Below are 12,153 nucleotides of genomic sequence, written 5' to 3'. Positions count from 1 at the left end.
GTAACATAGCCTTACACAGGCACTGGTCATAGCGCAGTTCATTTCTTCGTTAAGGAGACTCTAGTCTGGACATTGAAGATACTATTTCCCCGTAATTAAAAGGTATATGCTGAGTGTACCTTAGTGGTGGTTTCTGTACCTGGGCTCTTAAAATGAGTTTTATGGTTTTTGCATTTGTAGTCTATCGCCTAGGAATGTCATTTAAAAATATCCCATTGAGAAAGGAACATGAGTTGGATAAAACCTAAGTGTAGAGAAATAGAAATAAAAGAACTTTTCAGTAAAATAAAAGAATGTAAAAGCCGCAGGCGTTTTTTTATTGTTTCCAATAGCTTAGGAACACACTCCGCTTTCTTCTGGGAAATGTGGCTGGTTTCAACCCGGAGACGGATTCCATCCCCGTGAACAAGATGTACGTCGTAGACCAGTACGTGCTGCACTTGCTGCAGGACCTGGCCGGCAAGGTGAGTGGGCATCGGTGAGCGTTTGGGAAGTGGAAACACCGGCACGGTTACGTGGTGAAGTCCGAGGCGCAGGCAAGGAAATTGCTAGAAATTGTAGCTCCGGCCCTGAGGACAGCTACCCTTGATAAATCCCACACGCTCCTAGGTTTATTTTGAACCTATGCTCTTAAGACTTACGATTTCTTTCCAGTAGGCCCAGGCATCTCCTCAAACCACATTTTCTCCCCAGATCAGTGTTTCTATGACAGGAAGGAATAGACTTGCACTCTGTTTACCTGTAGATACACCCCTCAAAGTCTAGAAATAACTGAAACGAATATTTCTGTGTCTCATAAGATATCGTATCGTTTGTATATAAACAGATAGTTTGTGCTTAATCAGAAGCTGGGAATGTGGCTGCCTCCATGCACCCTGAGGTCAGATTTTTGGCCAATTTCACTTTCCGGCATAAATGGGGCAGCAGTGGTAACTGCACGCTGCTGTTTTAAGAGGTCCCAACATTTAAAACCGGGTCCTTCCCTTTGCTGAGTGTTCTGTCATTTCCAGAACAGACTGCTCAGTGTTTCTGAAGCAGTGGAGTTTGAACCAGAAGCGATGCTTGGGAGACCCCCCCCCCCCCCCCCGGCCCCCAAGAGCTTCTGCATGTCGCCCGTTTTGTATTTGTCTGAAACATATTTCCAGAAGGAACACATCTTGCTAATGACTTGCACTTCCACTTGCTTATCCCAGCTTGCCAATGTTTCTGCCTTTGTTCCCTAGATCACCGATTCATACAAACAGTACGATTTCGGAAAAGTCATCCGGCTGTTACAAGCCTTTTACACCAGAGAACTTTCCAACTTTTACTTCAGCATAGTCAAAGACAGGTATGTACGGCTAGCAGTCAAGTACTCAAGCATTGCCCGTCTGTTCTGCTCGGCAAGTGCTGGGCGTCCCGGCGTGAGCAGGTGGGCAGCTGGGCGGTTACCAAGGTGGATTCTAGAGTGAGGGCTGCCTCTTCTAGCTTTGTGACTTGGGGCAGCCGGTCCCCAAATCTGCTTATCTAAAAGGGGGCGCTGACGCCACCTCGGCGTGGTTACGACAATGAAAGAGCAGCGGTAACGTGCTCGGCGCTGTGTGGGATACAGCGCTCAGCAGTAGCTGCTGCTGTGAGGTCAGGAACACGATGCTCGTCTTTGGGGTTTGTAAAGCACAAGGGCAGGCGGCCTTGTAGGGGTCACATTCAAAGATTTCAGTATCTTACTAGTTCGGCTGTCCTTGAACACAGCAGTCCCGGCTCTATCGCCTGGAAAAGGGAGTTGGAGGTGGCAGAGCTGCTGAGAGGTTTTGAGGCGGTGGGCACACTGGGAGGAGGAGCGCGCAGGGGAGGGTGTTAGGGGAAACATGCAGGACAGAGGCTCTTACTCTTCAGTTATAAGGTGATGAGACCCTTGAATTAGCCGCTAGAAGCATGAGCGGGACCTGGGACAGGTGTTGGCAGCCGCAGTGTGGGCAGCTGCTGAGTAAGCTGTCCCGCGCAGGCTCTATTGTGAAAAGGCGAGTGACCCCAAACGCCGCTCCTGCCAGACTGCGCTGGCGGAAATCCTGGATGTCATCGTCCGCTCTTTCGCGCCCATTCTTCCTCACTTGGCTGAAGAGGTGTTCCAGCACGTGCCTTACATGAAAGGTGAGGGCAGCGATGAGAAAGGTGCTGAGGGGGGTGTGACTGCTGGTGGCAGGCCCTTCACCTGAGGGCCCTGACCCCCCTGAGTGAGTGATGGGGGGGCACACCGAGTCCCTCAGCACCTGTTGTGGAGGGGTCGGGGGGACTTCGGGGGGCCTGGACGTGCTTTCTGAAATGTTAGCAGCTCAATGACATTGAGAAATCACTTTCCCTTAAATATTTATAGAGGTCAGAAACACATTAAATTTTATCACAACAAAATATAGTGCTTTTTAAAAAATATATATTTTATTGACTTTTTACAGAGAGGAAGGGAGAGGGATAGAGAATTAGAAACATCGATGAGAGAGAAACATCGATCAGCTGCCTCCTGCACACCCCCTATTGGGGATGTGCCCGCAACCAAGGTACATGCCCTTGACCAGAATCGAACCTGGGGCCCTTCAGTACGCAGGTCGATGCTCTATCCACTGAGCCAAACCAGTTAGGGCTATAGTGCTTTTTATAAGCTTTTTTCCCTCTGAATGGATTAAACTTATAGAAAATCAGAAACTATAAATCTGACTACCGCCCCAAACAACTACTGTCGCTATTGGGATAGTTCTCTTTGCTTCTAGGCATCTTTTTTTCTGTGAGATCTCACTATATATTTTATCCTTTATTTAGATTTAGCATGATCTCCAAATGTTCATATAAATAAATGTTTGGTAAACATTTAGGATAGCTCCGTAATATTTCCTCCCATGGGTACCTTAAATAACAGTCCTTATTTCCCACGAATAGTAAGTATTTAGTGGTTTAGTCTGGAATAGATGCAAATTAGTGTGTGTGTGTTTGTTAAGAACCCAAGAGCGTTTTTCGCACGGGGTGGATCACCACCAGCTCTGTCTGGAAGAAGCCGGGGCTGGAGGAAGCGATGGAGAGCGCGTGCGCCATGAGGGACGCGTTCCTCGGGAGCATCCCGGGCAAGAACGCAGCGGAGCACCAGGTGACCATCGTCATCGAGCCCGGGCTACTTTTCGAGATCATCGAGGTGAGCCGTCACTTGTAGCTTTTGAAATGGTGTGAGTATCAGTTTCCCTGGAAATTGGTTTTTAAAAATCTGTATATTGGGACAGGGACTGTATAATCAAGCAAGATTCACTTGAAATGCAGCCCTCAGGGCTATTGATGACAGGTGACATGTCAATCCAGGGCAGTGGCATAAGAATACACAGAAATCCGGAGATTTGTGTTAACGGTGTAGTTTTCTGAGAATTTTTGTCCATGTGGATCAGATTCAAAACAAATCCAAAACAAGATTTCCATTTTCTTCTTGAATTCTGGGAAAAAGATCATTTGTTCCAGCAGATTGTCATGTGATCTTAGAGCATTCACTCTATTTTTATCTCCAAAGTTCTGTCAAATTTTCTAAAAAATGACCATCTCATTTGCTTGGTAAGCTCAGTTTAAATTTTTAAAGTTGGACTTGATCAGGAACTGAGGCTTGAAGTAGCTAGTAGATGAGATTGTCATTAAGAGAAGAGAATTGAGAATATACCCACATTCTCACATTCTATGGGAAGTTCTGGCTCCTTCATTTTACAAGGAGATGGGGCCGCTGATGCTGTGACCTGGCCGAGGCCACACCGCCTGGGCTGGGTTTGTCCCTACGTGTCACATGTCCTTTGATTCAGTAGCTCTGAGTAATAAGCTGAAAATACAGCTGGTTTGGATCATTTATATTGGAAAAAAACGTGAATATATTTTCCTTGGGAATTACACTAAGTAGTTGTCAGATGAAGTCCTGGTTCTGTCAGTTACTAACCGCATGATTTATTAAAACCAAATTAATCTCTTTGAGTCTCCTGTTTTCTCATGAGCTTTTTAAAAGGAATGTCTGTTAGCTCACAGGCATTTTGAAGATCAAAATCCCAGTGAAAAATGTGAAGTGGCATCACACACCCCAGTTAGTGTCCTCGTATGCAGACGGTGCTGTCAGGTGGTGCCCTAACCCCGCGCCTACGGGCAGAAGCATGGTGCAGGGTGAGGCGCCCGAGGGGCTGAGGGCCGGGCAGCTGGACTCGGGGAGCCTGCTTCCCCGTTGGATTGGACGTTTCCAGGTCAGACCTTTCCCACTAGTAAGAACTGACGTGTTTTAGTCGAGTAGCGTCAGGAGGCAGCGGTACCAGAGGGTTTCTCATCCACACGCAGCGTCTGTCCTCAGCTTACGGTGACACTGAGCTCAGACAGTGACTGTCCCGTGCTCACTGCCAGATGCTGCAGGAGGAGGAGACGTCCAGCACCTCCCAGCTGAACGAGCTCATGATGGCTTCCCAGACCACGCTCCTCTCCCAGGACCCGCCCGCCATGCCTGCGGATGCCACTGAGCTGAGAGGGACGTTCCTCATCAACCTGGAAGGTGAGAAGGTGGGGAGGACTCGTGTGACCGGGAGCACGGACTGGCGTCAGCGGTGCCTGTGCTCTGAGGGCACCGGCCATGGAAGCGGGCAGGTTCCTAAGCAGCTCTCGCAAGTGTCCCACCCCGTGAGCTTGGGACGCAGTCCCAGGGATGGAAGGGGGGGTTCCTTCTTTCCCGTGACACAGTGGCTGTCAGCACCCTCACTCCCGTTTGGCTTCTGTGTCCCCCCGTCCTGTGATACCTGGAACCCGAGTGCTTCCCAGCATTGACTCTAAGATGTCCGGGGTAGCCCCAAATTACCCACTGCTTAGCTGTCCTGGGGAGTGAAGGACGTTCTGTGGAACCCACTCCCACGGTCTGTCAGCCTCACTCCGTCCTGCTCACCGATGGACGTGGAGACGGCGTCGCAGGGGAGGACGGGCAGACGTGCTGGGAGAGGCGGTGCTGCCCGACTTCCCTCCGGGCTCAGGTCCCGCAGGACGTGCTGGCTTAGAGGCAGCACTGACCGTCAGTGACGCCTCTGCTCAGCTGCTTTTCAAAACGCTGATGTCCGGTCTTGGTGCGATGACTAGGAAGTAATTTAGTTATCAGCCTGACGTCTGAGGGTATTCATACTGGAGAAAGTGTCGTGTCCTTTCGTCCAGACCAAGAAAAGTGGGGACACTGCAGCTGTCTCTAATGTGGCTCTTTTTAAAATTCTTAAATTCACTGCCTTTCCAGCCACGTAATTAATCAGAACGACCCCAGATTGAGAGCCGGAAGGGCTGCCTGCCTGAGTTAGGTATGGAACCCGGAGCTGAGCTGGGGAGCAGCTAACCTCCCCTGTTCCCGTCAGCTGTGCGATTCTGTCTTGGCTACATACGTATGTCATGTGACAGGCTTTCCCAGGGCAGGAAGGAGAAAGCTCCAGAAAGGAGCACCTGCCAAACCAACGAGGTGCATGGCCCGTCAGGCACGCGTGTTTCCCTCCACAGGTGGCGACATCCGAGAAGAGTCTGAGTATAAAGTAATCGTCACGCCCACGACCAAAGACAAATGCCCTCGCTGCTGGAAGTACACAGCCGAGTCCTCAGACACGCTCTGTCCCCGGTGTGCCGACGTCGTCGGGGGGAAGTAGTGCCTCGGGCTGCTGCGGACAGCTGCTCCCGGACGGCCCGGCAGGACGGCTGCGGGTCAGGTGGGCCGTTTACAGCCCCGGGAAGAAAGGCTAGGTAACGAGGAGGACGAGCGCCCGAGTGAGAAAGCTAAGGGTTTCCTATCACTGGATAAAAGCACTGTGTATACACCTGCAGGATCGTATGTGCAGGTGGGTCCTGGGGTATCCACAATGGACTCGCTCAGAACACGGGCACTGAGGCCGCTTACCTGCAAGTGTGCTGAGCAGGAAACGTTTTATATTTTACAAATCTTCCTGACTCAGTACTCAGGCTCTACAATGTGGACAAATAAAGGCATTCTGGAAAAGGAGTGGTGTTGGTGCAGAGGTTGTGCGTCCCGTCCCGCCTCACCAGTGCGCGCCCACCTCTTAGAGGAGCTGGTTTGTGGGGCGGAATTGGGACGGAAGCATCAGTGAATCTGTTCTCACAGACGAGGGAAAAACCTGAATGGTACGTACTTACGTTTGTGAATGTTGAGGACACAACATGAAAGCTACAAGTTTATTTCACTATCATACATAAATTCACACGACGAGCGGACAGGAAACAGCGGTATATACAGACCTGCATATACATACTAGCACTTGCAGCACATGACGCCCGGCCACTCGGCACTCTTACACTCCCAGGATGGCTAACGACTCCGCCAGATCTCACGCTTCTCAGGCCAGCAGATCCACTCCTGTGAGCGGAGGGAGGGGCTTTCCCTGCTGCTGTCAGCACCTGAGAAACATTTCTCTCAGCAGTCACCTGAATCACAGCCACTTCTCACTGCATGGCTGTCATATTCCTATAAGCTTAGTAGTATTACATCTGAGATTTTTGTGGTGTTAAATTGCAATTAATCGTCTTTTTTTATAAAAAGGAAGCTAATTAAGCGTAACGGTGTTGACTTTGACCTAAGATGAATTTTTATAACAAAGGTGAAGTGGAGAAGAGCCTGTTCGTTGTTTCTTCTTTGTGCAATGGAAGGAAGCGCTTAGAAGCCTGATGTTTGCTGTTTCTCTTTATCTACATTTATCCCGGCTCTTGGGAGTCTGCGTCTAAACACGCCTGTGATGTAGAAGCTGTGATCACGTGAATGCTAGTTCTTTCAGCATCACAGCAGGACTTAACACGGGCCTGTTTAATGCCGTGGTGGGGAGGGGGCAGGCGTGTATCTAGGAAAACTGCTGGTTATTGGCTTCCAGCAGTAACTGCAGTAAGTGCAACAAGCCCTTTGTTTCAGAACCAGCCACTCGACATCAAACTCACTCCTTGACTTGTGGCTCTTCCTTGTTACAGACCGTGTGCAGGCAGACCTCTGCGACACTGGGTTCAGTCCCGGCCGCGGCAGTAAAGCAGTTTGTGACCGATTTGCTGAGGGTCTTGCCGTCAGTCTGCACACACTCAGTGTCTGTGAAGTGCAGGAGGGCAGGCCTGCCTGCACATAGCTATCTCTGTGCCCATCAGGGTTATTTGAAAAGCCCTTGATGAAACAGTAAACTGTGTAACTGTTTCTTAACCATACAACTCAGCACTCAACGTTGCCAATTCTGTGTGCAGATTTTAGGTTGCACATCTAACTAGAGACTCGATTTGTTATTGTTCTACGTGATTGCGTGTCTTTCTCCAGAATAAGCTTAAGCAGTTTTATTAGCTTAAATGCTGATGAGGTATGCCTTCCCCCCAAAGTGATATGGAATCTTTAAAAATGCCTATAATTCCAAGATTTTTAACCAGCTTCCAAAATGGATCACTACTTTCAGAACATGTAGGAAAATCACAGGAAGAACCAGTCTTAGACTAAACGTAACTGACTGTGACGCTGCCTACGCTCGCAAGAAACCACATGAGCGCGTCTGGATGGGGCAGCGGAGACCCAAGCAGAGGCTCCCGGAGCCACCCTGCACCGGGGCGCCTCAGGCTGACAGGCCCGCACCCGTGGCCAACAGCCTGCACGGCTCTTTTTCAAGGTTTTCCATGGAGCGGTAGTTGCTAAGGTTCAGACAGGGGCGTTCCTATTTGGATGTGATCTGTAGTTCACGAGCATTTACACTGGGATGCCCTCACATCAGACGGTTTTCTTCACGCCCCTGCAGCACATGCTCCTCAGCCCGGGGCAGCTGCTCGAGCGGCTTCTTACCGGCAGAGAAGCACTGACTTCTGTCACCATAAGCTACCCCGGGTAACAGTGACCCGTGACAGGTACCACTACCGGCTCTGTATGGCTACTTTCCAAAGACACACCAGTGTAAATGCTCGGCATCTGTAGAGCTCAAAGCACTTTTTAGAGTTTGGGTTCATCTGGTTTTACTCAAGTAGCTATTCAGCACTTGGACTGCTCGAGGCACTGTAGGGTACAAGGTTAGCTGTATTTTATCCTCTCAACCAGCTCTGAGGTAGGTTTGCTAAAGCTGTAATGTCACGAAGCATTTTCTCACTGTTCCCAAGAACAGATAACATTACCAGCTGCAGACATTTCTAAACACTTGTAAGAAAAATAAAGTTAGACTTAAATTTTTAGCATCTTTGCCCCCTTTTTTAAACATAAGTTTTACAAGATAATACATTTTTACAATTACCTGATGTGGGTACGCCTTTGAATCTTGGCAAAAAGCAAGTCTTACCTATAATTAATTTTGGTGTGTGGCTCACCTCTTAGATTCTCAATTTTGGCAAGTACAGGCAGGTCCTTTTGGTACCAGAACAGGGGTTCTATCTACTGTCTCTTCTGATGGATATGATGACCTTGAACGCGTTACTCTTTTACAAGGTCGCCGTCCTCTGGGAAAGGAACCTGTCAGCTTCCAGAACTCGGGGTGGCAGTCCCGTGAGAGATTAAGCTATAACAAAAGCATCTTCCTAACAGATGTGAAAGGAGAGTGAGAGGGACGTTTCTCTAGTTTTACCGATGGGACTATATTTACATGACCGTTGAAATTTACTTCGAACAATAACATTTGCATATGAAATATAGAATCTTATAATAAGAACATAATCTGTAAATTATAACCCATTTTAAATAGCAAAATTTAACAATAAAGCTACGTTAAGTGCTTGAATTAGATATAAACAGTAAAACATCTGTATGAGTAGTTAATAGTATCATTGGTATTTGTTCATATTTTGCCATAATTGATATTTGTTTATATTTTACCTTCAGTATTAACCAAAGGAGTGGAACTGAGCCAGGACTATACTTTTTAAAAGTAATATACATATTTTTAAATTTATTTTACAAAAGAAAAAAAAAAACAACCAGACAGACACCCTCCAGGAAACCCCAGCTCTGACTATAAAATAACCATGCACTACTTCACGTCTAGTCACACAGGCCGACGGGTCATAGAGAAGGAATGGCTATGGCTTCCACAGCTTCGATGAGGTGTAAGGCGAGGCTGTACTGCCCGTGGTTCTCTGGTAAAAGCTCAATGACTTTATTCACTAGTTTAGCTGTCGTTGCAATTGGCACTTCTGTGTTTTGAAGATCCTGGGGGTCCTACAAATAGGACACAAAAATAACCCATCAGTTATACACACCTGAATAAACACGCTTTTCTTCAGAGCCAAGTAAACTAGTAAATAAGATTGTCTCCTGAACTGGTATTGAAGGAAGCAGGCAGTGACCTTCCGAGTGGACTCACCATCGCTTTCAGCCAGGTGCAGAGAGTGGGTGACAGCCGGGCCAGCAGCTCCCGGCCTTCCCTCGCCTGGGTGTGGAGGAGCGCGTGAGCCAGCCGCTGCCCTGTCAGCACCAGCAGCTGAGAGGCAAGGACCTCTTTGTCATGAACCTGCAGGATGGCCTGCGGGGGGACACGGACAACCAGGGTAAGAGCCGGCAGGACTCGCTCAGTTCTGATCTGTGGCCGTGTGTACAGCTGACCCTTGAACAACATGGGAAATACATTCTCTGCTCTGGCCCCCTGTATGGTAGGAGCATAATATGTGATACATGTAACACGCAGAATGTGTTCATCAGCTGTCTGTGGCTGGTAAGGCTCCCAGTCGACACTAGGCTATTGGTAGCTAAGTTTTGGGGAGTCAAAAGTAGACGCAGATTTTCAACCGTGTGCGGCCAGCTCCTCAACCCCCACGTTGTTCAAGGGTCAGTTGTACAAGCAGCATACCATCCAAGTCAAACTTAGCATTTACAACCCAAATTCCCGTTTTTCAATTTGGTACAACTGCAACTTGTGAGTCATTTTCAAGCTTCTGCCTGCTTTCTTGACTGCTTGGCCTGTGCAGAGAGCAGGCCTACACACTGCACTTTACTCAGCATTAAGCAGGAATTTTAATATTTTAATGTTCTGTTCTGATTTGGTGCCTAGAAGCTCTTACAGAAGGATAAGCAAAAAGCTATGGAGACTTGACTGGTTCTTGACTCCAACCATCCACTTTCTCACTTGAGCCCAGTGAGCACCCCGAGGGGCTATTACCTCTTCCCCTAAGTGGTCCACTCCGTAGTTGTAGAGTTCCCCCACGTAATGCCTCCTCACAACGTCTTCGCTAACTTGAAGGTGATGGGCCAAGTCCACGGCCAGCACTGGCCACTCCAGGTCTTTCCCAGGAGGAGCGGCTGGGGCGGCGTCTGAGCCGTCCTTCTCCCTGGCGCCCGCATGCTGAGCCTGGACAGCGGCGCTGACAACCTTCAGCAAGAACTTGAAGGGAGACAGACAGTGGCATCCTGTTAGTATGTTTCCGGGAAACATCCCTGTGAGAGGGGCTTTTCCATGAGAACTGTGCACTTCTCAAGAAGCGACACAATATAAACTAGCCCTCCAGAATGCTGCCGAAGGAAGGGGTCAGCCTTTAAAGGCCAGCTAGGTTTTTGTTTTACTACCTTTTCCCCAAGAAACAAAAACAAAGCCCAATAACTAATTTACCTGTTGTCGTACAGAAATGAAATTTGGATCCATTTCTCCACTGGGTAGTAACTGGATTGAAGTTAGGTCTTTAAAAAATGCATTTTTCCCCTAAAGAGAAAGGAGAGACCAAGAACACATGAGTATGGATTAAGAATCATTTATGACTATCTTGTGATTAATGTTTTTCCTCCTCCAACAAGAACATTTATCTGGTAGGCGGCGCCCAGGGACCCCTCCTCCTGGCAGTCACTCATGTGGCTGGTGACTCGCTGCTAGCAAACCACTGGGCAGCCATGACAGCGTGTCACTTTCCCAGTTAGGTTACAAAGGGACTGTGGCCTTGGTGTGCAGCTGCTCTGAGGTGAGCGAGCTGCCTGTGGAGGGCCCGGGGGGGAGGACCTGAATCCTGCCTACATGTGAGCTTGGAACTCCCCCAACCCCCTCCGCAGCCCTGGCCGCCTGCCTACTGCAGACTAAGAGACTCTGAGCCAGAAACACACCCAGATAAGAGAACCCAGATTCTCGGTTCACGAAAATGGTGATCAACTCTGGTTTTCAGCCACTCGCTTCTGGGATAATTTGTCATGCAGTAACAGGTAACTAATACATGGCATGTACTCTGAATCCTTTTAAAAACACCTTGCTCGGGAGCAGATGTGTGTCTGAAGAGTCAAAGCAGAATCCAGGGTTCACGTTCCTCGGAAGGAAATGGAACACAGAGCAGAGTGGCCGCTGAACCGGCAGCCACGGGCTCTCGTCCCAGCCCGCCCCTTATGTCCCGGGAGTCTGATGGGAGGAGGACCCACCGTGCATGGTCCCGCCCACGCCTGCTCCCCCCGCTCCCAGGCGGCTCTGGTCCCGAGGTACTTGCCTTACTGTCGAAAAGCGACAGCGGCTTCACGGCCCTCAGAGAAAACCGCATGACCGCGTACAGGATGGAGCACAGCACCGAGTGGTGCTCCACCAGCGGGTAGTGGACGGGCTTCTGCTCCAGGGCCAGTTCCACGATGGAGATGGGCCCTTCGACCGCGAGCCACGCGTCCTCCGTCTCCAGGTCCGGCGCCTGCATCTCATCCCTGCCGACATCGGCCTGCGTGTTCGAGAACCGAGAACCGTCTTCAGAATTGGTGAAGTCAGCGCTTGCACATATCTCATTTAAAGAGCTCACCAGGAGCAAAGTGCAAACCTCTAGTTCTCCCCACCCCAAAATTATAATTTTAAAACCCCCCAAATCTAATTCTAATAAGAAATATCACTATTTTTAGGCTTAAGTCAAAACTTTGAATAAATGAAAATATTTCTGTAGTGCTTTCGTAAGTCCAGTGAGTTTCAAAATAATTAGCAGCTCAGCCAATTTAGAGTGAAAATACACCTTTTACCTCCAACAGAGTCTGAAGGAGATCCAAGCAGGAGCCGAGGAAGGAGGTCATCGCCGTGTCGCTCATCCCCACATCCTGGTTTCAACAAGGAACAGATTTAGTTCCTGCAGCAAAACTGCTCCAGTTGCTCTCCGAGAAATAAAACTCTCCACACTGATCAGACAGGGCACCGGCCCCTTTCAGTTCCTCTCTTAGGTTTCACTGGCTTTAAGGAAGATGGCACCGCGGTTCATTTTTAGCGG

The 12,153-nt window shown here is 49.0% G+C and overlaps 2 protein-coding genes across 2 annotated transcripts in view; one reads left to right on the top strand and one right to left on the bottom strand.

The window, feature by feature from the left end:
* The window catches only part of IARS2 (isoleucyl-tRNA synthetase 2, mitochondrial), a 33,957-nt gene extending 27,962 nt beyond the window's left edge, over positions 1-5,995 (top strand). The window contains exons 18-23 of the mRNA XM_054713126.1: positions 333-464; positions 1,224-1,330; positions 1,985-2,130; positions 2,970-3,160; positions 4,384-4,528; positions 5,503-5,995. Of these exons, the coding sequence (XP_054569101.1) occupies positions 333-464; positions 1,224-1,330; positions 1,985-2,130; positions 2,970-3,160; positions 4,384-4,528; positions 5,503-5,645 (864 nt within the window). The 3' untranslated portion in view covers positions 5,646-5,995. The remainder of the gene's footprint in view (positions 1-332; positions 465-1,223; positions 1,331-1,984; positions 2,131-2,969; positions 3,161-4,383; positions 4,529-5,502) is intronic.
* Positions 5,996-6,172: 177 nt separating this feature from the next.
* RAB3GAP2 (RAB3 GTPase activating non-catalytic protein subunit 2) overlaps positions 6,173-12,153 on the bottom strand; it is a 56,562-nt gene continuing 50,581 nt past the window's right edge. The window contains exons 30-35 of the mRNA XM_028158048.2: positions 11,912-11,986; positions 11,404-11,622; positions 10,551-10,640; positions 10,104-10,325; positions 9,312-9,470; positions 6,173-9,166 (exon numbers count right to left, since the gene is read on the bottom strand). Of these exons, the coding sequence (XP_028013849.2) occupies positions 9,011-9,166; positions 9,312-9,470; positions 10,104-10,325; positions 10,551-10,640; positions 11,404-11,622; positions 11,912-11,986 (921 nt within the window). The 3' untranslated portion in view covers positions 6,173-9,010. The remainder of the gene's footprint in view (positions 9,167-9,311; positions 9,471-10,103; positions 10,326-10,550; positions 10,641-11,403; positions 11,623-11,911; positions 11,987-12,153) is intronic.

The sequence above is a fragment of the Eptesicus fuscus genome, chromosome 24, assembly GCF_027574615.1.
Source record: "Eptesicus fuscus isolate TK198812 chromosome 24, DD_ASM_mEF_20220401, whole genome shotgun sequence".
NCBI classification, from domain to species: domain Eukaryota; kingdom Metazoa; phylum Chordata; class Mammalia; order Chiroptera; family Vespertilionidae; genus Eptesicus; species Eptesicus fuscus.
This window is presented reverse-complemented; position numbering and strand designations above follow the sequence as displayed.